This window comes from Scyliorhinus canicula, chromosome 3, assembly GCF_902713615.1.
Source record: "Scyliorhinus canicula chromosome 3, sScyCan1.1, whole genome shotgun sequence".
Taxonomy (NCBI): Eukaryota; Metazoa; Chordata; class Chondrichthyes; order Carcharhiniformes; family Scyliorhinidae; genus Scyliorhinus; species Scyliorhinus canicula.
In genome coordinates, this window is record NC_052148.1 from 130,129,622 (window position 1) to 130,154,871 (window position 25,250).

The window sequence follows — 25,250 nt, forward strand, 5'->3', positions numbered from 1 at the left end:
GGTTTCCTCACTGCCGTCCTCATGGCTTTAACGTGAACAAGTGCTGTGGTATTGTTTAAATGAAGAGTCCTCTTGATAGAACTGCTCAGATGACCCTGGGGCAGGTGAATCAGATGCTTTGCAGCACAAGTGAGGTGTTTTCAAAGAGCCTAAAAATAATCGACTGGATCATGCAACCGAGGCCAGTGGGATTCATACCGGTTTGTGCGCCAGAACTGACACTTTTGGGAATTTTAGGCGAATGCTACATCCAGCAGAAATGGGCATTATCTTCCATTTTGGAATCGAAGGGAGCGGAAATGAGAATGGCTTCTACTTGATGGCAGGACAGCTGGCCTCATGTGATCTTCTGCTGTTCAGCTCATTGCATTTACATGAGTGAGAATCTTGGTGAATCTCCAGTGGAGAAGGGGAGGCTGGCAGGAATTTGCCCTCCCCATCGTTATGGGTCAAAGGTCCTAGTGTCATATCTAAAGAGCCACCCACACATACTGCAAGCCAGGAGCATCGGCCTGTCTGCTGTTCCTGAGGGGGAGAGCCACTGCAGATAAAAGAATGTCAAAGAGCAGACAACAGATGGCCCAACTGTTCCCCAAACCTCCTTGAGGTTCTACTCCAAGCTGTCCAGGAAAGGTGGAGGTGCTGTTTCCCAAAAGTGACAGCAGGACGCCCCACATCTGACCACGATGGCATGCGCTGAGGTTGCAGTGGAGGTTAGCGTCCATGAGGCCTACAAGAGAAAATCTCAGCATGTTGAAAAAGGATTAATGATCTGCTGCACGCCACCAGGGTAAGTCACCATTTATTCACTGCAAAGTAACACTCACAAGGGTATCAGGCAATGTAAGTAACTGAGTGCACAGGAATATCAGGCAGGAGGTTGGGAAGACTCAGCAGTAGATGGGAAATGTGCACTGATTGTGTGGCAGCCACTTCATGCTCTCAATGTTTTAACAGTTACAGGACTTTCTGCTTGTTAATAACTTACTGGAGATGGCTTAGGAGCTGGTACAGGCATTGTGGTGGCTCAAGACATACACTGGGTGCTTCCTGGAGTTAACAAACGGATTTACTGGCAAAAGGCAAAGGCAGTCAGAACACCATACAACAGGTCTTAACAGTTCGGCACCACGGTGTACATTGCCCGGGGTCCTGCTCCCAGGTCCTGCACAAACTCCCTATCCGGTCGCACGGTGCATCAAGCCCACCCCTTTAAAGGGGCCGGGTTACCACATCCATATCCTCTTAAGTCCTTTATTACAGCCATCCCAAAAATAATCATATACAGATTTTACAACGTTATAAGAGACCACAGGGGAAAGAGAGTCCGTTATAACGTCCTCAGATCCTCCCAGACCTCCACAGCCCATCTACAGGCTCAGCACCCTTCAGGGTAATCAAATTGTCAACAGTTGTTGTCACCTCAGGAGGCACCGCCTCAATGACAGATAAACTGGCCTCACCGGTCTCGGCAGGCACAGCTGGTTGAGTAGATTCAGGAGCCCCTGGCTCCTCTTGGCCAGACAGCACACAGGAGTGTTCACAATATTGCCGCGATTTGTTCACTCCAAGCTGAGCGTCAAGGTAGCATAGTGGGCAGCACAGTAGCACAGCTCCAGGGTCCCAGGTTCCATTCCCGGCTTGGGTCACTGTCGGTATGGAGTCTGCACGTTCTCCCCGTGTGTGCGTGGGTTTCCTCCTGGTGTTCCGGTTTCTTCCCACAGTCCAAAGATGTGCAGGTTAGGTGGATTGGCCATGATACATTGCCCTTAGTGTCCAAAACGGTTCGGTGGGGTTACTGAGTTACGGGGATAAAGGGGGATAGGATGGAGGTGTGGGATTTAAGTAGGGTACTCTTTCCAAGGGCCGGTGCAGACTCGATGAGCTGAATGGCCTTTTTCTGCACTATAGATTCTATGATTCTATGCGTCTGTGAGCGTCATCACCCCTGCCTCCTCAAGTGGCTGATGTGCTTTCTGATCATCCTTCCCATTGATGTTGCCCACATGTGACAATGGCCTCAACCGGGCCACAACCCATCCTGCTAACCAAGGCGGACCTAAAGCAAGCATTTTGGATCAAACCGGGTCTCCTATCCAGAACGATCTGTCGTCCCTCTGCTCTGATCGTTGACTTTTCTGGGAGGCCTGATGTGTCTCCACCTGCCCTGCCAAATTTGGAAACACTAGTACCAATTGGGACCTCAGGTGACGGCCCGTGATGGTGTGCGCCGTTAATTTATACAACAACAAAAAATTAACCAACTGCTGACAAAGTGGTTTGGCCGATTGCTTTCAAATTGCATTTCTGAAGGTCTTAACAGCCCTTGCAGGTAATCAATTAGACGCTGAGTGGTACAGGACTATCCTCGGGTGTAGTATGCCATTTACTCGTACAAAAACCTGGAAATCCATGCCTGTAAAGTGGTTGCCATTGTCCAAGCTGATGGATTCGGGAAGGCCATGAATGGCAAACACAACACAAGGCATCCACCGTGGCCGTCACAATCATGGTCTCCATCTCTTAAACTGATAGCCACTTAGAGCCGGCATGCACCAGGACTAAAAACATCTGGCCCATGTAGTCAATGTGTAGTCAATGTGGACCGGAGTCCATGGGTGACCTGCCATTCACAAGGGTGAAGAGTGATAGATGGAGATAAGGATTGCTGCATTTGGCAAAGGTGGCACTGTTGCACCAATTCTTTAAAGGCCACCAGACATAGCTGCATGCCAGCATCTTCAGCTTTACCCTGGATGAACGCTATGTAGCTTCTGAAGGAGGGTTCCCCCATAATGTTGGAAGATAATCGAATACCTTGGGTTGAAACATTCTTTAACCAATTTCACTATCTGGTCTTTCAGCTGGATGACTCCGGGGACCTGAGGTTTCTAATTAAATTACACGTTTGGGGCCCGCAAACTGTCAGAAGTATCACATTCTGCTTGTCCTCGTCTGTGATTTCGTTCACGGTAAAACAAAATAGCGGAGCCCTTCGATGTACTGACGCTAATCCTCAAGGGAACATCAGACAGAGATGTCAGAGGCCATGCCAGACTGGACCAAAGCATGGAGGAGTCCATCCACATTCTGTCTGCTGTTCTGGCTCCAGTGTGCGAGCACGTGGCTGCCTCCATGGATAGTGTGGCACCCGGAACGCACAATGGCTGCTGGATATGTGCTCGGGTCTGCACACCATCGCTGTAGCCATCTATGGAGTATAGCAGTGAGTAGGTGAGAGGGGGATGGAGAACCTCCTCAAGGAGTCAGGCAGATGCCATCAGACGTCACCGGGAGGAGAACACGCAAGACACCTGAGGGGCTTCATCCCCGGATATGCCAAGGATGCCCGGTCTCTCAATCTCCACTCTTCCAATGACCCAATTGACTCCAACAGATCAGGCTTAGGGGGGTGAGTCTGCCCCCCGATCAGGAGACTCTTAGCATGCTGGAGCCCTCAAGGACACGCGTCAAGGCCATCCCAATCATCAGAGCATAGCTGCCAGCAGCTACTCCACCTCTGCTAAAACTCTTAGGGCTATACACTCAATGATTAGATTCCAAAGTAACTTCAAAACTTTTCAAGATGATAAACATCTCATGGGTATAGGATTACTGTGGGCAAGTGCTGATTGGCAACAAAAACAGTAACTTTTCTGATCAAACTGCATGGAGGAGCAATTTTGAGAGGCTAAATGGTTCACTTATGCTGTTCTTACCCTTGCAGCAATGTTTCTGGTTTCACCTAAAGGTTGCAAGATCTGCTCTGCTGGGAGAAAGTGCAAGGGTGACATGATGGCATACCCACCAAAGTATGATTTCATGTTACTTTCAATGCATCATGCAAACAGGCTTTGGGAGGACATGGGAAAAATCTCATTTTGATTAGCTGCCTGAGGCCAAGGCAGAATGGAGCGCTTTGCAGGTTCTGATGTATACATTTGACACAAGGGGTCTGTATATCAGCACAGTTTGGCACATGCAAAAGATCATAACACCAGCAGGGCAGAGGTTAAATTGTGCAATTTAATTCAGCTATCATAAATCAAGATAGATGAGAGCAAAGTATAACGTGTTACAAAAAAGGAGCTGTGGCCTGACAGTCAGCTGAGTATAGAATACCAAATAGTAAAGGCAACTTATACGGCCTGGATTTTGTTGGCTATTAGATTGCCACCAACCTGTCTGCTACATCTTATTCTTGCAAGGTCCTCTGCATGTGCTCCTGCAACATCCTGGCCCTTATCATCACCAGCCGCGTCCCTGTCCTCATCGTTGGAGGAGACATTTCAGTCCTCCATGTCTCCCTCAGTGAAGACATCCCCCCTTTGTCGCACAAGATTGCGTATGGTAAAGCAGACAACAATGATCCTGGACACTCTCTGTGGTGAGTATTGGAGATCCCCACCAAACATCTGTACCTCATCTTTGGAAGGCCTATTGTCTGCCGAATGGTGGCCCTAGTAGGGATATGTTTGGCATTGTATCTCTCCTTGGCAGACACCAAACTTGCATCATTAGCCAGGTGTTCTGGGGGGGGATGGGACAATTGGGCGCGGCCATTTTGGCGCGGCCGTTTGGACGCAGCCGTTTGGGCGCCATGGGACAATTGGGCGCGGCCGTTTTGGCGCGGCCGTTTGGACGCAGCCGTTTGGGCGCCATGGGACAATTGGGCGCAGCCAATTTGGCGCGGCCGTTTGGGCGCAGACGACAGAAATTCTTGTATTCATAAAACTATTGTATTTGTTGTTGAAACATTCAATTTACTATTTTGAACTGTCAGTTGTGTCAATTTCAGAGGCCGGTTCACTTTGATCCGGAGAGGGAAGCTGCTCTCACTGAAGCAATCAGCCGGCCGCTGAAATTGACACTGCCCACTGCTCTCTCCCTCCAATCCAACTTTTAAGATTTAATGTTTCTGATTGGAGGGAGAGAGCAGCCGGCAGTGTCAATTTCAGCGGCTGGCTGATTGCTTCAGTGAGAGAGCAGTTTCCCTCTCTGGATCAAAGTGAGCCGTCCGCTGAAATTGACACTGCCGGCTGCACTGTTTTAATTGGATCCACGATGGGGGTTTTAAATTTATTTTAAAATCTATGCTAGCGCTTCCCACTGTGAGTCTACGGGGGTCTGACCTCTCCCCCCGCCCCCCGTAGACTCACAATGGGAAGCGCTAGCATAGATTTTTAAATAAATTTAAATCCCCCATCGTGGATATCCGCGGCTCGGATACAACGCGGGTGGCTGTCTTGGACCCCAACACCCGCGTTATAAAGGGGGACTACTGTAATGCCTCAGCATTGCCCTGAGCACATCAAGAATGAAATAGGTAGACCACTAGCTTCCTCAGCCCAACACTTTCACTTTACTATGTCCAGCATTCACTTAAACCGTTTGCAAGCAAATTTAGAAATACATTTGATTTTCATACATTAGAATACATGCTAACTTGTAACTATTAAATAGCAAGGTATCAAAGATAGCGTTTACAATTCTTGATGATCCAGTCAAAACCAGCAAGCCCTTAAATACATATCATGTATGAGTAAGAACACTGTTTTTTAAACAAAATGTAACAAAGTTTGTGCGACTACTAAATTTGATGAACACACCTCCCCCATCCCTCATGTTGACGCCAAAACGTCCGGCGCCAAAACAGCCGGCGCCAAAACGGTTGGCGCCAAAACGGCCGCGCCAAAACGGCCGCGCCCAAATGGCTGCGCCAAAACGTACCTAACCCGTTCTGGGGATATCTCTTGTCCACAAGGAGCCAGCCCTGCAATCACTGAGGTCCTTCAAAAACTTGTGGAATCTTGGAGTGGTTCAGAATGTAGGCTTCAAGAGAGTCCCATGAAAACAGAGCATAAACATGCAGGATTTGTCTGGAGTGATCACATATCAGCTGTACATTCGAATAGTGGAAATCTTTCCCATTGAGGAATTTGAATAGCTGATGTCAGTGAGCTCTTGAGGCCATATATTTGTAGGCAATAGTACTTTGCGCTTGCGCAAAACCTGCAATTGCCATAAAACCCAATGCTCTGCAGCCTGGCTTTCAAGATCCAGGCAGAATTAAACAAATTGGTGCACTTTCCTGAACGAGGCAGCTGTCACCTCCCGATGCACTTTTTTTTCTGGTTCTAAGATTTTTATTTCAGAAATTCATTACTGTAACTAGATACAAAAACATATTGCAACTTAATCTGTTTACCGACCACCAGTATCCACTATGACAACAGTTAGCTATTTGCCTTCGTGTATGGACAATAATGTTCCAGTGAATCCATTCTTAACTGCGGACGTTCTGGAGTAAGGTGATGTTGTAGCTTTTCAGCATAACGCAACCCAATGGTTTTCTTGATTTTGATTTCATATGAAATTCCTCGGCTTCATCCAAATCAAGATTAATGCAATCATCAAAGCCCATTACACAGTTTTCTATCCTCATGTTGGGTGGAATTTAACAGAAATATTCCCAAGTTCATTTGTGGTGTGTTTTGCAGGGAGTTTCCCGCCTGCTCTGCTGGCAAGTTCCCCACCGCTATCTAACTACACTTAATTGGTTTTTTGGGCCCCATGGAGTGTTTCTCTCCAGTTTAGCCCATGCTTTTAAAATTTTCTTCAGCACTGGGAGCTGGTCTCAGAGATCGGGCCACAATTTTGAAAGGGTGCCCCAACCACTAAGTGACCTTATGGGTCCCCCTACCCATGGGTAATGGCAACCCCCACACACATGGGCCTTACTCCCCCCCCTCCAGGTGAGGAAACCCTGTTATGGGGTCCCTGGGGGCCCCCTCTCTTCAGGCTCCCCCACACCCACTTTTAGGCCCCCTCCAGAACCCGCACCCATCACCCCCCAACCTACCAGGGTATCCTTCTTACCTGCCCTGCACCCCCCCCCCCCCCCCTTCAAACCCCTCCTCCACCCTTCCTTCATGTGCATCGCCTCCCTCGGGCCCTGACCCTTGGAAGTGCCACCCTGGCACCTGGGCACCCTTGCTCTGCCACCCTGGTAGTGCTCCTGCCAGCTTGGCAGTGCCAGTTGGACACCTTAGCAGTGCCAGTGTGGCCGTGCCAAAGTGCCAGCTGAGCAGTACCAAAGTGACTGGTTCCAGGGAAGGCCAGGGAGCCACCCTGCTATCTCTGGCCACCAAGGGGCCTCCGATGGACCAGGAGACCCCCCCATGTGCCATTCTGTTTGGTCCATGTTTGCGTGGACCAGTACTGAATGGCGCCCAGCAGCAGGCTCGCTGGGGATGTTGGTAGATCCAAGAAGGCTGGTAGATCCCATGTAAGCTTATCAAACTAGGTTTAATACCTACTTAGGCTGTGTCGTTTAGTCATGTCCTCTTTGGGCAGGATTCTGATTTTGACGCCTCATGGGACTTGGGTATATCCTGCGAGGCGTAAAGGCTGCTGGGAAGCTTCTCCCGGGATCTACCGGCTGCATTACATTCTCACTTGGCTTGTCCAAATAATTGAACTAGGATCTTTTGCACAGGTCCCCAGACGCCCTGGAAGTATCCACTGGAAAAGAAGCCTAAGACAGCGGTGACCTTCAATGTCACCCAGTATGAAATTACCTCAAAGTCCTGGGGTAACATCCTTTGGCACCTTCAACATTGCCTCATCTGTAGGTAGCTGTACTGCTTGGGTAAATGTGAGTTTGGACAATTGCTCACCATCATATTGGCCCCTGGTCCCTGCTTGAGGCCCCTTATTGCTCAGGTCATATCTCCTCCTGGCCCTGGGCCAACCGGCGCTGTATTCCCCTTATCTGGACCACAGCTACTGGAAATGTGGTGGTGCCTGGAGTTTAATTGCTCCTCACCTGACCTCAGTTGGGGTGATCAACCTCGTGAGCATATTCTCTGTAGCCTCTCTGTCAGTGAGTGTCAAAGCCAATGTTAAACTCTGTGTCTGGCTTTCATCTAATCATGGCATCCCCACATCTTCCCTCTCTCCATCTTCCAGGTGAATGACATCCTGGAAGACCACTTAGGAGTATCCCCTCCGTTCATACATGACTGTCCATGCAGACATTGCGCATTGACCGGAGTAATGACACTATGTTCAAGAACCCTCCCTCTGGCACTATTCAGCTTGTCTACATTACCCTTAAGACTCTGTAGAGAGACCATTGCCTTGGCATCATAGTAAGACTTGCCACTTGAGCCCTTGGCAGACATGACCATTCACCCAGGAGGATGACAGTTTAGAGTTGGGAGTTTACTGCAGTCCACTGCCTGTGTCCCTGAGAGGCATCTGCCAACTTCCATCCTTCCATTCATCCCTGCAGCAGATAGCAATCAACAATTAATATATGGGAGCTCCAGACCTTGATGATTTCTCGCAGGGAAGTGACCCATTACTGATGGAGCAATGCTGCTTTATTGGGTGTTGGAACTTTGAGAGCCTCATTTTGCATGGAATGGAGTAACAATTAATGGGAGGACTTTTCCCTCGGCCCAAAATATGTGACATTAACAATCCCAACTGAAAAGAGACCCCTCCCAAATCAAATGCTTGAGAGGTTTTACAAACTGCACAATGACGTTGGGAGCTTCAGCACGTTACATGTGAGTTAGTCAATGCGCCAAGCACCTTCTACCCTCCCCCTATTACCCAGCAAGTTTCCCCGTACTCCAACACAATCACTGCTCTCTCCTGTAACCATTCAACCTCACCTTCTTTCTGGCTCTATCACAGCTTTCTTTCCGGTTGTATCACAGCTTGGTATGGAGCCTGCTCTGCCCAAGACTGCAGGAAACTACAAAAGGTTGTGAATGTAGCCCAGTCCATCACGCAAACCAGCCTCCCATCCATTGACTCTGTCTATAATTCCCGCTGCCTCAGAAAGGCAGCCAGCATAAGTAAAGACCCCATGCACCCCGGACATACTCTTTTCCACCTCCTTCCGTTAGGAAAAAGATACTAAATTTTGAGGTCACGTACCAACCGACTCAAGAACAGCTTCTTCCCTACTGCCATCAGACTTTTGAATGGACCCACCTCGTATTAAATTGATCTTTTCTCTACACCTTGCTATAACTGTAACATTATATTCTGCAGTCTCTCCTTCCTTCCCTATGTACGGTATGCATTGTTTGTACATCATGCAAGAAACAGTACTTTTCACTGCATACTAATACATGTGACAATGATAAATCAAATCAAATCACCCATTACTTTAGCCCCAATTATAATTTCTGGGGACAGTCTCATTCGCCCCTTATTCCCATAAGTGTCGACATACCCATGCCCTTTCTGACCCTCACCCCACCAGTTCTTGAAGCCAGTCATTCCATGATTTTCTACAACCTTCCCCATAGACTGTCCAATCCATGCCCGTGATCCTCACAACCCCACCCGAGCTGATCCAACTCCCTCTTCTAACCGAGGCTGTACCCTCTGCCTCACAGTAGCCTCCTTTGGACAACATTTCTGAATCAGGAACCATTCCCTTTGGACCCATCGCTCTCCAATGCTCACTACCCAGAGAGGTCATCCATCACCCTACAATGGGACCAATACATGCATAATATGAAAATCGCTTATTGTCACAGGTAGGCTTCAAATGAAGTTACTGTGAAAAGCCCCTAGTTGCCACATTCCTGCGCCTGTTTGGGGAGGCTGGAACGGGAATAGAACCTGCGCTGCTTGCCTGCCTTGGTCTGCTTTAAAAGCCAGCTATTTAGCCCTGTGCTAAACCAGCCCCCTACTGTAATATCCAAAACATGCCCAGGACAGTTTGGCAGTCTTTTCCCAAGACACCCTCCCATCCTTCCCTATTTAACCTGCCTTCCCTGTACAACCTTCACTCCCCCTTCCCCACTTTTGTCTGCTTTACCTGTCCAGCTTCGGCTCCACCCTTCCTCATTTAGCCTACCTCCCTGCCCAGCCTTTGTGCAGCTTGGCCTTTCAGCACCCGATCTCAATCAAGAGGCTATGGTTTCTGAGTGGTTCCCAAGAAGGCCAAAGCAGTGGCTACTCACTTCAAAGTCCAGGAAGACGTCTACCTCACCCGGTGCCTGCTACGTATATGCAGTCATTAATATATACACTCTAATTACATGCTGGCAGAAAACTCAATTTGGAGGGAGCACTTAATTTTTGCAAGCTGGCCTTTTAATGAGAATGCATGACGTGCAAATACATGCCAAAGGGCTTCTCAACACTGTTCTTTTGGGAAGCTCGACTGGCCTTTCAAGTCCCTCGACCTTAATTGCAAAAGTTCATCCCTCCATTGGGAAACTGATTTTTGAACTTCCACCAAATTAAGTTACCCAGCCGGCAAGTTTCCCGCTGCAAGCGGAACCAGAAGATTCCAGCCATAGTTTCCATACTATTTTCCACTAATTTAAAATACATCCCTGTAGAAGCCAGCTAACACACAAAAATGGCCAAACCACACATTAATCACCATTGCGGCTTTCTGCTACTGGCATTGGTTTGCAGGCCTTTGAGGAAAAAATTCCAGGTTTTTGTTTTGGACACAAAGGCACAAATTCAGTTTTAAAAACTTTGGAATGCAATTATATTTTAATTTACTAAGAAACTGCCTACTGTACACCAATATAAGTAGAGAATGCTTCTATAATTTTTTCCCAAGAAATTTTTAGTTATTTAAAATCAGGTTATAGACTGGGAACACTATTATTGCCTTCATCGATCTTACCAAGGCATTTGACCATGTGCGCAAAGGCAGCCAATTTCTCACTGGAGCTGCTCAATGTAGTTTCTTCTTCCCATAACAACATGAAAGGTAAGATTAGCTATGACCGAGCAACATTGAAACCTTTTGAAATCCACAGTGGGATCCAACCAGGTTGTATTCTTCCACTCAAATCTTGCATGTTCTTCTCTCTGCTGCACAAGCATTCCATGCTGAGGAACACATTCAGCAGCAAATTAATAGACTCTCTCCCACGTGTAAAGAGTTAGGTTTGACTATTAGCATCAAGAAGACAAATGTCATAGTCTAGGATGTTGCCATACTGCTATCTATGAGCATTGACTATGTGACACTAGAGATTGTTGATAGCTTCACATATCTAGGCTCCACAATCGCCAGCAATCTGTCACATGATGCTGAAAGCAACACAATCATTGCAAAATCTGATACTGTTTTTTTAAGCCAAATAAGAGAATGTGAAACAACAGCAACCTGACTGAGAACATCAAACAGCGAGTCTACCTGTGTCCTCAGTCCATTCCTCTACAGTAAGAAGACCTGGACAACATATATCAGGCATGAGGAAAGGCTGAACAGTTCCTACCTTCACTGTCTTAGATGTTTCCTTGGCATCTTTTGGCAGGACAAGGTGACCAACCCAAGAAGTCCTGGAGCATGATAATCCTATCAACACACACTCACTGCTGAGCCAACAACGTCTGTGCTTGTTCATCCACATTCATCTGATGGATAACAACTGTATATCCAAATGGTGAACTGGCCACTGGGTGATGAGCACCTGTACATCCATACCTCTACTACAAGGACATCTGTGAGATCTGAAGTTTGTGGATACTGATATTGTGGTAGTCACCACTGTTGTATTATATTGTATAAATTGGTATTACGGTAAGGCCCCTGTACTACAGGTACAGGGGTAGATCCCTGCCTGCTGGCTCCACCCAGTAGGCGGAGTATAAATGTGGGTGCTCTGCAAACAACAGCCATTTCGCCAGCTTCTGTAGGAGGCCACCGTAGGAGGCCACACGTTTCTGTGTAATAAAGCCTTGATTACATTCTACTCTCGTCTCATTGTAATTGATAGTGCATCAGATATTGATAACTGAGAAGCAATCCCTAAAGTCTGTGGGGCGAAATTCTCCGACCCCCACGACGGGTCGGAGAATAGCGGGAGGGCCTTCCCGACATTTTTCCCGCCCTCCCGCTATTCTCCCCCCCCCCCCCCCCGCCCAACTCCTGACACGAATCGCTGCCGCCGTTTTTTTACGGCCGGCAGCGATTCACAGCTGTTCGATGGGCCGAAGTCCCAGCCCTTTACGCTGTTTTTACGAACGGCAAACAGACCTGGTCTGGCCGTTCGTAAAAACGGCGGGAACAACTCGCTTTTTATAACCATGGCACCGATTGGCACGGCAGTACCACGGCCGTGCCAAGGATGCCATGGGCCCACGACCGGTGGGCACCGATTGCGGGCAGCGGGCCCGATGCCCGCGCACTATTTGTCCTTCCGCCGCCCCGCAGTATCCATTCGCGGGGCGGCTGAGGGGCATCCCGGCCCGCGCATGCGCGGGTTTCGCGCAAATACGCGATGACGTCATCCGCGCATGCGCGGGTTGGTGTCTTCCAATCCGCGCATGCGCGGCTGACGTCATATGACGCGTCAGCCGGCGCTAACTCCGGCAAGCGGGTTTAACGAAATTCGTTAAGCCCGTGATGCCGGAGCTTGCGGCGTCGGGCTGCTAGCCCCGACCGGGGACCAGAATCGGTTCCCGGTCGGGAAGGGGCGAGCTGGCGTCAAACCAGCCCGGGTTTGACGCCAGCCTTACGATTTCTCCCGTTTTGGGAGAATCGCGCCCGTGATCTCTGGAGGCTGTTTGGATGGTCATTAGAAGAGACAAGCAGAAACAAAAAGATCAGCTGACCAAGAAGAGGGCCCAGAGACCAGCAAATTGGGCACTTTTCCAGCCCACTGTCTTCTTCTCCAGCATATGTGGTCGGGGGGAAATGGTAGGATGGTTGCTTCTTCTACCTCTCAACTGACCACAACAAGATGTGTTTAAAAGAAGACAGTAAGAAGTCTTACAACACCAGGTTAAAATCCAACAGGTTTGTTTCAAACACTAGCTTTCAGAGCACTGCTCCTTCCTCAGGTGAATGAAGAGATGAATAAAAGAAGAAGCATCTTAACCCTTTATGTGCTGTGACTATCTAGAATAGGCACCGGGCTTATGAATTTAAAAAAAAACATTTTTATTTCTTAACAGCACCGATTCACAGATATACACAAGGCACATTCAAGAAAAGATGATTACAGATGAGATAGCATGTACTTAGGTTTTTTAAAAGTCCAACAAAAGCCATTATTACTCTTATGAGTATTAATTATTAACTTTTGAGATGGAAGCTGGAAACATTGCAGGCCTGATGATTCTCTATTGGTTCACTGAGGAAATGGAGGTTGGACATTTCTGGCAATTAATTTAAAGTGGCTTTCTCCTCAAAATAGCAGGTTTCTGCCTTTGCTTTAGTTGGGGGACAGCGAAGCCTCTGGAGTGAAGATCTGGTTTTGTCCTTCAAATTGGTAGCTAAATCGTTAACCCCACTTCTCCGCCTGTTCGTGGGATCTCGGCTGAGTTCTTCTTTTGCTGGGTGAGTTATCTTCCCTTTTCTTCCATACTGTCTGGCATGAGGCTGCTTCCCAAAAATATCTTAATAAATGTTTCGTATCACAAGCTTGTTTATGTCAAGTTACCAGAGTATCAGTACTCCCATTATCCACAAAAATAGTCACTGTCAATGTCACAGAATGGAATTTGGATCTTGGCCATTTGCATCTCGATTTGAGAGAATTATTTTTCCTCATATCCATCTTATGGAATTAAATTCTTTAGCCATTCAGTCACTCACCATCCTGGCTTGGAAATATATCACTGTTCCTTTACTATTCTCTAGGACTGAAAGTATTAACAGCACTGTGGGCGTACGTACAACACATGGACTGTAGCGGTTCAACAAGGCAGCTCACCACCACCTTCTCAAGGGCAATTAGGGATGGACAATAAAGATGCTGGCCTAGCCAGCGACACACACATCCTGTGAATGAATTCAAAATAAACCCCGCAATGGATTTTCAGAGCCCATCTGTCGGTCTTTCTGTGAAATCACTTTCGAGTCTTTCAAGGTTGTGTGTGGACCATCTTGAAAATCCTATTACGGAGCACTCACATTAAAAATTTGCATCTTAATGGTCAGATTTTCATTCTAATAACTTAAAATGCAGCTTGTAGGTATTTTTAGTCCCCTAACTTTTTAGCAGTCTCAGTGCGTACAAGAATATAAATTGTTATGTTTCTGGCACATAGCTTTACCATTAAGTACTCCTCCAAAACACAGTCTTTTCCTCAGCTCGTTTCTATCTGCCACTTTTAAAATGCTTTTAACTTTACACAGCCAACAAATCAGGAAGTTAGGAATTTAGGCAGCAAATTATTACATGTTTTATTTTCAGATTATGACATAAGACCATTCTGGGGACTAAGTAGATGAGAAAATTAATCATACTCAACACCACACAGTGAATTAAACATATCAAATACAACTGTGAAAATTAATTAATTGTTTCCAACATCAATGGTACTGAATGAAAAATCATAACATGAATGATTGTAGTTCATCCAGTATCATTTATGCCTTTCCCTGTCGAGGATTTACTATATATGTCTCTGATGTATATAGATTATATATAGCTAGCTACATATATTATGCATCTACAGTTAATGTATCATTTTCATGATATTTTCACATGATAGTTTGAAGCTCGGGAGGACAAGATATGATAAAGGTGATTATCAAAGAAGCTTTTTTTTCTACATAGCTATAGCATTAAAAATAAAAAATCATTTTTAATAATTTCTGACAAGTTAGATCAATGCCACTTTCTGGTAATGCTCAGGTGCAATGCCAGGCGAATGATTTTCTCTTCTATACATAGGCCGAGCATTGACACAGCTGTCCAGCTTGATTGCATTCATTCCCATTGGAAGTCCCTGCTGGAAGCCTCCCCCCAGCCCCCCCAAAAAACACAGACATGGAGTTAGTGTGAGTGGGGGTTGGGGAAGGTGGATGGTGCGGTGGGCAGGGTTGAAGGAGAAGAATGAATTTGCTCGAGTTCCTGTTTGCTCACTTTTCATGTTTCAGTGTCAGCTTCAAAGCAGGGCATTTATCAATTCTTTGACGTTGGTTGATGTCAGTTATAGGGAATGGAGGTTTCACCCTGGCATTCAACAGGATCGCAGGAAGGAATTTGAAGATTTTGGTCAGTCAGGATCTGGCAGTATTGATTTTGTTTCACCTTATTTTTTTTAATTTGAGGGTGACATGCGCAGTCACATTTATTGCCAGCTCCTAGTTGCACTGAAAAGATGACGGCGTGTTGACTGCATGAACTACGGCAATCCATGTAATGAACGTGTATCCACAATGGTACTGGGTTGGGATTTTCAGGATTCTAACCTGTGACTATGAGTGAACAACTCAAGAGACTGTGTGATTAGAAGGGAAACTTGGCGCTGATTTTTTAAAATATTATTCTTTCACAGGATATGGGTGTCATTGGCTAGGCCAACGTTATTGTCCATCCCAAATTGCTGTTGAGAAGGTGATGGTGAGCTGCCTTCTTGAACCACCGCAGTCTCTGTGGTATATGCACATCCACAGTGCTGTTACGGAGGGAGTTCTAAGATTTTGACTCAGCGACAGTGAAGGAACGGCGATATATTTCCATGTCAGGAGCACCTGATTGCTCTGTGAGTGCTTTGGTGGCAACATATGTGCACTCATTAAACCAAGAGAATCGAAACATGGGTTTGAATCCAATTGCCTTCTCAGTTTGACTAGCCTGATCAGTGTGATGCATTATTTAGTGGTCTACCGTCTGCTACAGGACATCTGGCACCTGCTTGATGATCGCAGTCATCTGAGAGTATACAGATGTTGCCAGACAATCCATAGACTGAGGTGAACAATTTGTGCTCCATGGTCACCTTCACCACAAAATCCCAATGGCCTGAACCGTTACTCCAATATTCCACACAGGACTGCTATCACTATCCTCCTCCAGCATTCCACACAAGACCGCTATCACTGTCCTCCTCCAGCATTCCACACAGGACTGCTATCACTGTCCTCCTCCAGCATTCCACACAGGACTGCTATCACTATCCTCCTCCAGCATTCCACACAAGACTGCTATCACTGTCCTCCTCCAGCATTCCACACAGGACTGCTATCACTGTCCTCCTCCAGCATTCCACACAGGACTGCTATCACTATCCTCCTCCAGCATTCCACACAGGACTGCTATCACTGTCCTCCTCCAGCATTCCACACAGGACTGCTATCACTGTCCTCCTCCAGCATTCCACACAGGACTGCTATCACTGTCCTCCTCCAGCATTCCACACAGGACTGCTATCACTGTCCTCCTCCAGCATTCCACACAGGACTGCTATCACTGTCCTCCTCCAGCATTCCACACAGGACTGCTATCACTATCCTCCTCCAGCATTCCACACAGGACTGCTATCACTGTCCTCCTCCAGCATTCCACACAGGACTGCTATCACTGTCCTCCTCCAGCATTCCACACAGGACTGCTATCACTGTCCTCCTCCAGCATTCCACACAGGACTGCTATCACTATCCTCCTCCAGCATTCCACACAGGACTGCTATCACTATCCTCCTCCAGCATTCCACACAGGACTGCTATCACTGTCCTCCTCCAGCATTCCACACAGGACTGCTATCACTGTCCTCCTCCAGCATTCCACACAGGACTGCTATCACTATCCTCCTCCAGCATTCCACACAGGACTGCTATCATTGTCCTCCTCCAGCATTCCACACAGGACTGCTATCACTATCCTCCTCCAGCATTCCACACAGGACTGCTATCACTGTCCTCCTCCAGCATTCCACACAGGACTGCTATCACTATCCTCCTCCAGCATTCCACACAGGACTGCTATCACTGTCCTCCTCCAGCATTCCACACAGGACTGCTATCACTATCCTCCTCCAGCATTCCACACAAGACTGCTATCACTGTCCTCCTCCAGCATTCCACACAGGACTGCTATCACTGTCCTCCTCCAGCATTCCACACAGGACTGCTATCACTATCCTCCTCCAGCATTCCACACAGGACTGCTATCACTGTCCTCCTCCAGCATTCCACACAGGACTGCTATCACTATCCTCCTCCAGCATTCCACACAGGACTGCTATCACTATCCTCCTCCAGCATTCCACACAGGACTGCTATCACTGTCCTCCTCCAGCATTCCACACAGGACTGCTATCACTATCCTCCTCCAGCATTCCACACAGGACTGCTATCACTGTCCTCCTCCAGCATTCCACACAGGACTGCTATCACTATCCTCCTCCAGCATTCCACACAGGACTGCTATCACTGTCCTCCTCCAGCATTCCACACAGGACTGCTATCACTGTCCTCCTCCAGCATTCCACACAGGACTGCTATCACTATCCTCCTCCAGCATTCCACACAGGACTGCTATCACTATCCTCCTCCAGCATTCCACACAGGACTGCTATCACTGTCCTCCTCCAGCATTCCACACAGGACTGCTATCACTATCCTCCTCCAGCATTCCACACAGGACTGCTATCACTATCCTCCTCCAGCATTCCACACAGGACTGCTATCACTGTCCTCCTCCAGCATTCCACACAGGACTGCTATCACTGTCCTCCTCCAGCATTCCACACAGGACTGCTATCACTGTCCTCCTCCAGCATTCCACACAGGACTGCTATCACTATCCTCCTCCAGCATTCCACACAGGACTGCTATCACTATCCTCCTCCAGCATTCCACACAGGACTGCTATCACTGTCCTCCTCCAGCATTCCACACAGGACTGCTATCACTGTCCTCCTCCAGCATTCCACACAGGACTGCTATCACTATCCTCCTCCAGCATTCCACACAGGACTGCTATCACTGTCCTCCTCCAGCATTCCACACAGGACTGCTATCACTGTCCTCCTCCAGCATTCCACACAGGACTGCTATCACTGTCCTCCTCCAGCATTCCACACAGGACTGCTATCACTATCCTCCTCCAGCATTCCACACAAGACTGCTTTCACTGTCCTCCTCCAGCATTCCACACAGGACTGCTATCACTGTCCTCCTCCAGCATTCCACACAGGACTGCTATCACTATCCTCCTCCAGCATTCCACACAGGACTGCTATCACTGTCCTCCTCCAGCATTCCACACAGGACTGCTATCACTATCCTCCTCCAGCATTCCACACAGGACTGCTATCACTATCCTCCTCCAGCATTCCACACAGGACTGCTATCACTATCCTCCTCCAGCATTCCACACAGGACTGCTATCACTATCCTCCTCCAACATTCCATACAGGACTGCTATCACTGTCCTCCTCCAGCATTCCACACAAGACCGCTTTCACTGTCCTCCTCCAGCATTCCACACAGGTCCACCATCCCTATCCTCCTCCAGTATTCCACCCAGACTTGTGTGAGGCAGTTATAATGGACAGCCCCTGGATGCCTAAGCTTTAGAAGGACCCGGCATTCTGCCCCTATCATCAGGGCTGCGTACAGCGTTCATCTCACCATCAGGGGCCAAAGGTTTACCCTCAATCAAGGAGAACCTTCAGAAGAGGCCTTATATGTATAATATATATAATATATTTATATGAAGCAGCCATTCCACCACCTTTTCAAGGCCCACTTGCTGTTCCCTGCTTACCTAGAGTGGTTCAACACCTGGCAATGGTCCATGCATCTTGGGGACATATCACCCACCCGTAACTCAACACAGCTCATGAATTTTAGTCCAAGGAAGTGACAATCCCAAATTTAAAATGTGTTTATTTTCAGGTAGATTTGGTGTTGTGGGGATAAGAGTGACAGTTCCATGGCCAGCATGCCAAAATTGCTATCTGGAAATGGTATTACACTTAAAGATGGATGATAACTTGTGTTTGATATTAGGAATAAGAAACACACCTTGGAAAATAAGAGCAAATAGATCAAAGGCCGATACACAAATCATTTAAAAAATACAACACAGTTTACCAAAGCCATAAAAAAAGCACAAACACTCTTGCATTAATTTCTCGTGGAATAGAAGTAAAAAGCAGATAATTGGCAAGCTTGTGGAACATCCTACCACATGGAATGGTTGAGCTGAATAGCAATGTGTATTTAAGGAGTAACTAGATAAACACATGAGAGAATAAAGGATAGAAGGATATGCTGATAGGATGAGATGAAGAGGGAGAGGATGAGGCTCATGGGGAGCATCAGCACATGCATCAAATGGCCTGTTTTAATGCTGTGAAATCTATCGCATTCTGTGTGCCATTTTAAATTGCCCAAGTGCCTCCATGTTATACTTACAAATTATAAGCGTGTAAATTATTCGGCAATGATACAAACACGTAAAACTTTCATTTGGAATCCCTCGTCTGCTATTTTAACAGAAACGCTAAATTTTTAAAAAAGAAGTCAATACTTCTGTTTAAATGCCAAACAATGAAACAAAAGGAATATTTTATGCTAATATAACAAGGTTATCGAAGATGGGAAGGATTTTAAAAAAGACAACAGGTTATAGATGATTGAATTTGACAGATGAGTGAGGAATCTAAATGAACAGGAAAATGATTACTGGCCGACTAACCCTTGTTTATGAGGTGGATTTTTAAGATTTTTAAGATTGCAAATTTGGGACAGGAGAATCAGAGGACAAAGTTACAAATGAAAGAAGCCTTAAAAGTGAAAGAATAATTCAATTTAATATTGGGAAATAAATGTCATCTTAGAGTGACATGACTTATATTAATCCAACAGTTCACATAAACCTATCCGCATGAATCAGATATTATGAATGTGATCAGCCATAACCATTTACAGAACTGTGCAGTTGCCATTTCAGTATTTTGAATCCTTTCACATCTTACCAAAATAAGCTATTGCAGCTGAAAAGGTACACTCTCCTTGTAAAGAAAGGGATATAAATGTCAACCTTTCCATAATTTATTAAGTGCGTCAGTTGCCAACAGTAATTTCCTTAATACCTAAATTGTCAATACTGTGTTCTGGCAGCAGATGACCTTTGACATTGTTGCATCATGTGTTTGCTGCAACAAAAAACACAAAGGAATTGAAGCTGCAGTGAAAGTCTCGTTGCACTCTACTGCGAATAACGTTGGACTCATGACAATGCCAGACACAGCAATCTAAAGAAAAGCATACTGCAAACAAGAAGCCAATTAACTTAATTACAATAGGTTCTCAGATTAACTGCATTTGAAGAAATGTCAGCAGCTAGTGTTAATTATTATTACAGGAGGTGGAAAGTTTATTCGGACAATCTTTATATTCTTAACGACGTACCTGAACAACACCATTTGACAAGCTACTGAAAAGTGCTTGGCCAGCACTGACTTTGTGTTTGACCCCTCTTACTGTACCATTTTTGCTCAAGATATTAATTCTCTTTCTAAAGATCCCTTTGTCTTTGGTGGCGCTTGCTAACAGAAACATGTCATCACATTCACTTTCACTGCCATCAGTTTCCAAGGCGAAATGCTGCTCATTATGGCCATTCACTTCACTGTAACTACTGGACTGCTCAGTTTCAGAATTGCTGGCACAGTCTGGCATTTGGGTGTCCACTAGGTCTCCATCGGTGTACACTTCTTTCAGCACTCTTCCACTGGTTGCAGAAGATACTCGAAACCTAACTTTTTTCTGCTGCCGCTCTCCGTCTGTCTTCATTATGCCGATGATTCTACCTTTTTCCATTGAAGAGTGAACTTCACATTGTCTTTCCAAATAAAATCCTCTTGCAGCCAGTTCAAAATATATATTCAGACTTCCCTATAATATGGGTAGATGTTTCATATATATAGCAATGCCATCAAACCATAAGAGTGTGAAGGACAGTAAGTCAGCACAGATCCTCATACTGTCTTACTTCAATAATGCATAAGATTACATCATAGTCACCTTTTATACCAGCAGTAGGTAAAGTGATACAAATGATTAAATATTTAATCACCATTATGGACTCTCTGTGTAACATCCAGATGTAGGAAGGGACTAAAAATATTTAGTTCCAATAGAACATGTTCGAACAATTCATACTAAATCTCTCTTTTGTCTCAAATTTAATGACCGGTATGATAGATTTTAGCAACCAGTGTGAAACATCACTTGAGTGGAATGGAGAAAGGAACGGCTGCTGAGGAAGAATGCACAGTCCTTATAGCACATGCCAAAAATTCATTTTATTGCAACTAACGACAAAGGGCTCAATTCAACAATCAGGTAGCTCCCTCGAGAAAGCGAAATCGAGATTCAGGTCAGGCGCGACCTATTTTGAGATTCACCTGGCCCGCTCCAAATGACGAGTCCCGGACCTGCCTCAAAATGCCGAGAATATCATTACCCCTCATTTGCATGTATTTCAATCTCGTCAATGCAGCGGCCTCCCAGGAATTACACAACTCCCCAGCAGAAATCACACAGGTGTGGTTTAGTAGTCCTTTTCAAAAACAGGAAGCTGGTGCAATGGCTCCTAAGGAGAAGTGAGGAAGTGCGTAGCCCTTTCAATTTACTGGCATGCAGTCCAAGGGCACTGGAGATGCTGCCCCATTGATCGGGAGGAGGGAGGGGGCCTCAGAGGGGTTGGGCTTTGTTGGGAACTGAAGCGTTCCAGGTTGGGAATCGCCCCTGGGCAGGAATGGGAACGGTGAACGGCTTTGCACTTGTGAGGCCTTCAAGCCATCTTTAAATATTGTGCAGCCTATCTGTCCTACCAAACTCTTCCAGGACAGAGCCCTGCTGCAGCTTCTCTCATGAAAGTCAATTTCACCCCCATTTGACCGTGAACAGCCTCTAGCTTCACAAACTGAAGGCTATTTCCAATGAGGAACTAGCCTTGTTAGTTGCGATAGCACAGGTGCCATGTCTCAAAGGATAATTAGTGCACTGCATTGTAATTCAGAGGACCCCAAAGTGTATCATGGAGTTCACCCGACCCACAACTTTTAATAGATTATGGTTATGGGGAGTACATGGGCCTACCTTACAGGTGTAGTGCAACAGAGAGTTAAAGTGCTTTTACATTAAAATAATGTTAATTTATGAAACCAGTTAACACTTTATAAACCCACAGTAAACATCTTAACAACTATCAAAACCAATAAATCTCCCAAAGAATACAGTATTCTATAAGTAACTCTTAATCATTCCGTGCAACATCCAAAAGACAAAAAAAACCTTTTACAGAATGACATCAGGTTTAACTTCACTACTGAGAACAGGTATTATTGTTAAATCACCAAAGGATCTGGAGACAGTCTTTAGATTGCAGAGAGGGAGACTAATACAACTTCTTGCTGTGACTGCAGCTATCCAGCTCTCAAAACAAAACTAAAACTCACCCTGCAGCATACAGCCCAAAGTGAAAGTAAAAGCAGACAGACAGCCCAGCTCCATCCACACTCTGACATCACTGCAGTAATAAACACCCACTACAGCTATTTTATAAACACCTATTTCTTAAATGTACTCTCACATGACACCACCCTCAAAAAAAATCAATATACCATCAACTTCAAGATGCTTTCATTTTTCATCTTTTTCACTTTCCTTTAAGAAATATTAACAGTAAATATATGTTTCTTTTTTTAACAAAAAAAACACGCAAACATTTTGAATAACACAGTCCATTTTAGTTCTTCTTCCTCCAACTGAACTCCTTCTCGATTGACAGTCTCTTTGAACAAGAAGGTCTCTGCACGACCCGTCCATTTCTCTACGCCTCGGCATTTCTCTTTAAAGTCAGATACTTTAGTTAAATCTGATCACAGAGTCCCTTGTAATTCTCCAACACAGGAGCATTGGTTATCACAGCTTTCAGGCAGTCAAATGCCTGTTGAAACTCCGCTGTCCATTGAAATTTTCGATGTTTCTTCAGCAAGTCCATCAGTGGAGCAACCAAACTGTTCAGCACAAACCTCTGGTAGAATCCACACATGCCAAGAAATCACATCATTTCCCTTCATGTTGAGGGTATTGGAAACTCCCCAATAACTTTTGTTTTCACATTCCGTGGGACCATTTGACCATGTCCGATTGTATGGCCAAGGAAAGTGACTTGGGATTTTCCAAATTCACTTTTGGCTAGGTTTACCACCAAACCCGCCTCCTGAAGTCGATCGAATAACTCCATCAGATGCTTTAAATGTTCTTTCCATGTCTGGCTGAAAAGTACCAGATTGTCGATGTATACCGCACAATTGGGTAATCCTAAAACAACTTTGTTAGTTAACTGTTGAAATGTGGCTGTGGCCTTTTTCATGCCAAATGGCATACCCTTGAATTGGTACATACCATCTGGAGTCACAAAACCTGAAATCTCCTTCGCCCTTTCGGATAAAGGTAGCTGCCAGTAATTTTTAAGTAAATCCAGTTTAGAAATAAAAGCAGATTGTCCCACTTTCTCAATGCAATTCTCCAAACGTGGGATAGGATAAGAGTCCATTCTTGTAACTGCATTAACCTTTCTATAGTCCACACACAACCGTTGGGTACCGTCTGGTTTAGGTACCATCACTATGGGTGAGCTCCATTGGCTGCAACCCACTTCAATTATGCCATTTTTAAGCATACTTTCAATCTCTTTGTTAACCGGTGCCAATTTTAAAGGGTTAAGTCTATATGGATGTTGCTTAATTGGAACAGCACTTCCCAGATCTACATCATGTATAGCCATTTTAGTGCTTCCCAGCTTATCTCCACAAACTTGCCCTTGTGATATAAATAACTCTTTCAGGTCAGTCGGTTTTTCCTCTGGCAGGTAACTCAACAATTTATCCCAATTTTTAAGAACATCCTTGTTTTCCAATTTAATTTGAGGTATGTCAAATTCAAAGTCATCTGGAGTTGGTTCATCACTTTGAGTTAGAATCATTAAAACCTCCTTTTTCTCTCCTTCCCTTTTAAAGTATCTTTTAAGCACATTCACATGACACACTCAGTGAGTTTTCCTTCTATCCGGCATTTGTACTATATAATTCACCTCACTTAATGTCCTTTCAATCTGATAAGGTCCATAAAACCTTGCTTTTAAAGGTTCAGCTACCACTGATAACAATACTAAAACTTTATCTCCACTGGAACACTACGAACTTTGGATTTCTTGTCTGCTACCGGGTTCATCACATTTTGTGAAACTTTTAAATGTTGTCTAGCCAATTCCCCTGCTCTATTTAATCGTTCCCTAAAATTTGACATGTAATCCACTAATGTAAGTTCCGATTTCTCACTCACCAATTTTTCCTTAATCAATTTAAGTGGTCCTCTTACCTCATGACCAAAAATTAGTTCAAAAGGACTGAATTCGGTTGACTCATTAGGTGCATCCCTAATTGCAAACAGTAGAATGGAATTCCTTTATCCCAATCCTCTGGATAATCGTGACAATAAGCCCTCAACATTGCCTTTAATGTCTGATGCCACCTTTCTAACGCTCCCTGCGATCCTGGATGGTACGCAGTTGATTTAAATCATTTTATTCCTAAGCTATCCATAACTTCTTTGAATAACTTTGAGGTAAAATTTGATCCATGATCCGATTGTATTTCTGTGGGAAGTCAAGATCGAGTAAAGAATTTGAGTAACTCCTCCACAATCTTTTTAGCTGTAATATTGCATACTGGAATGGCCTCTGGAAACCGAGTACACATCCATTATAGTCGAAAGATATTGATACACACTTTTTGTTTTAAGAAGCGGTCCTACACAATGAATTAAGATCCTTGTAAAAAGTTCCTCAAATGTCGGAATTGGTATTAAGGGCACTGGTTGTATCACTGCTTGAGGTTTCACTATCACTTGACATGTGTGACATGATCGACAAAATTTAACTACATCTTTAAGTAGTCCAGGCCAATAAAAATGCTTTGGGATTTTAGCTTGAGTTTTCCTTACTCCCAAATGAACTCCCACTGGTACCTCATGTGCTCCTCACAACACCTCCTTTCTATACCCGACTGGCAATACTACTTCATGAACTTCTGCCCACTTTTCATCCGCCTGCATATGTAAAGGTCTCCATTTTCTGATCAAGACATGATTCTAGCGGTAATAACACTCTGGTATACATTCAAATTCCTCTTCCGTGTATGCTTTCTGATACATCCGTTTTATTTCTATATCTTTCTGTTGTAACTCTGCTAATTTTTCTGAACTAAAAATATCCCCAAATCCTCCACCTGTTCTTGTTCTTTTTCAACCTTCTGATCAAAAATCATTTCTGATAATTGCACTTCAACTTCATCTTCACTCTTAACCCGTGACTTTGCAACCTTGTTACTATACAATCCGGAAAAATCCCAGAATATTCATCCTTCAACACTTCAGTTGTCTGATTTTCCACTGGCTTGTCAACCACTGTAGGCATCACTCCCACCTGCAA

At 45.4% G+C, this 25,250-nt stretch overlaps 1 protein-coding gene across 1 annotated transcript in view; it reads right to left on the minus strand.

Moving 5' to 3' along the window:
* grxcr1a (glutaredoxin and cysteine rich domain containing 1 a) overlaps positions 1-20,542 on the minus strand; it is a 154,523-nt gene extending 133,981 nt beyond the window's left edge. Inside the window, exon 1 of the mRNA XM_038793036.1 lies at positions 20,159-20,542. Coding sequence (XP_038648964.1) covers positions 20,159-20,542 — 384 coding nt within the window. The remainder of the gene's footprint in view (positions 1-20,158) is intronic.
* Between the last annotated feature and the right edge of the window lie 4,708 nt (positions 20,543-25,250).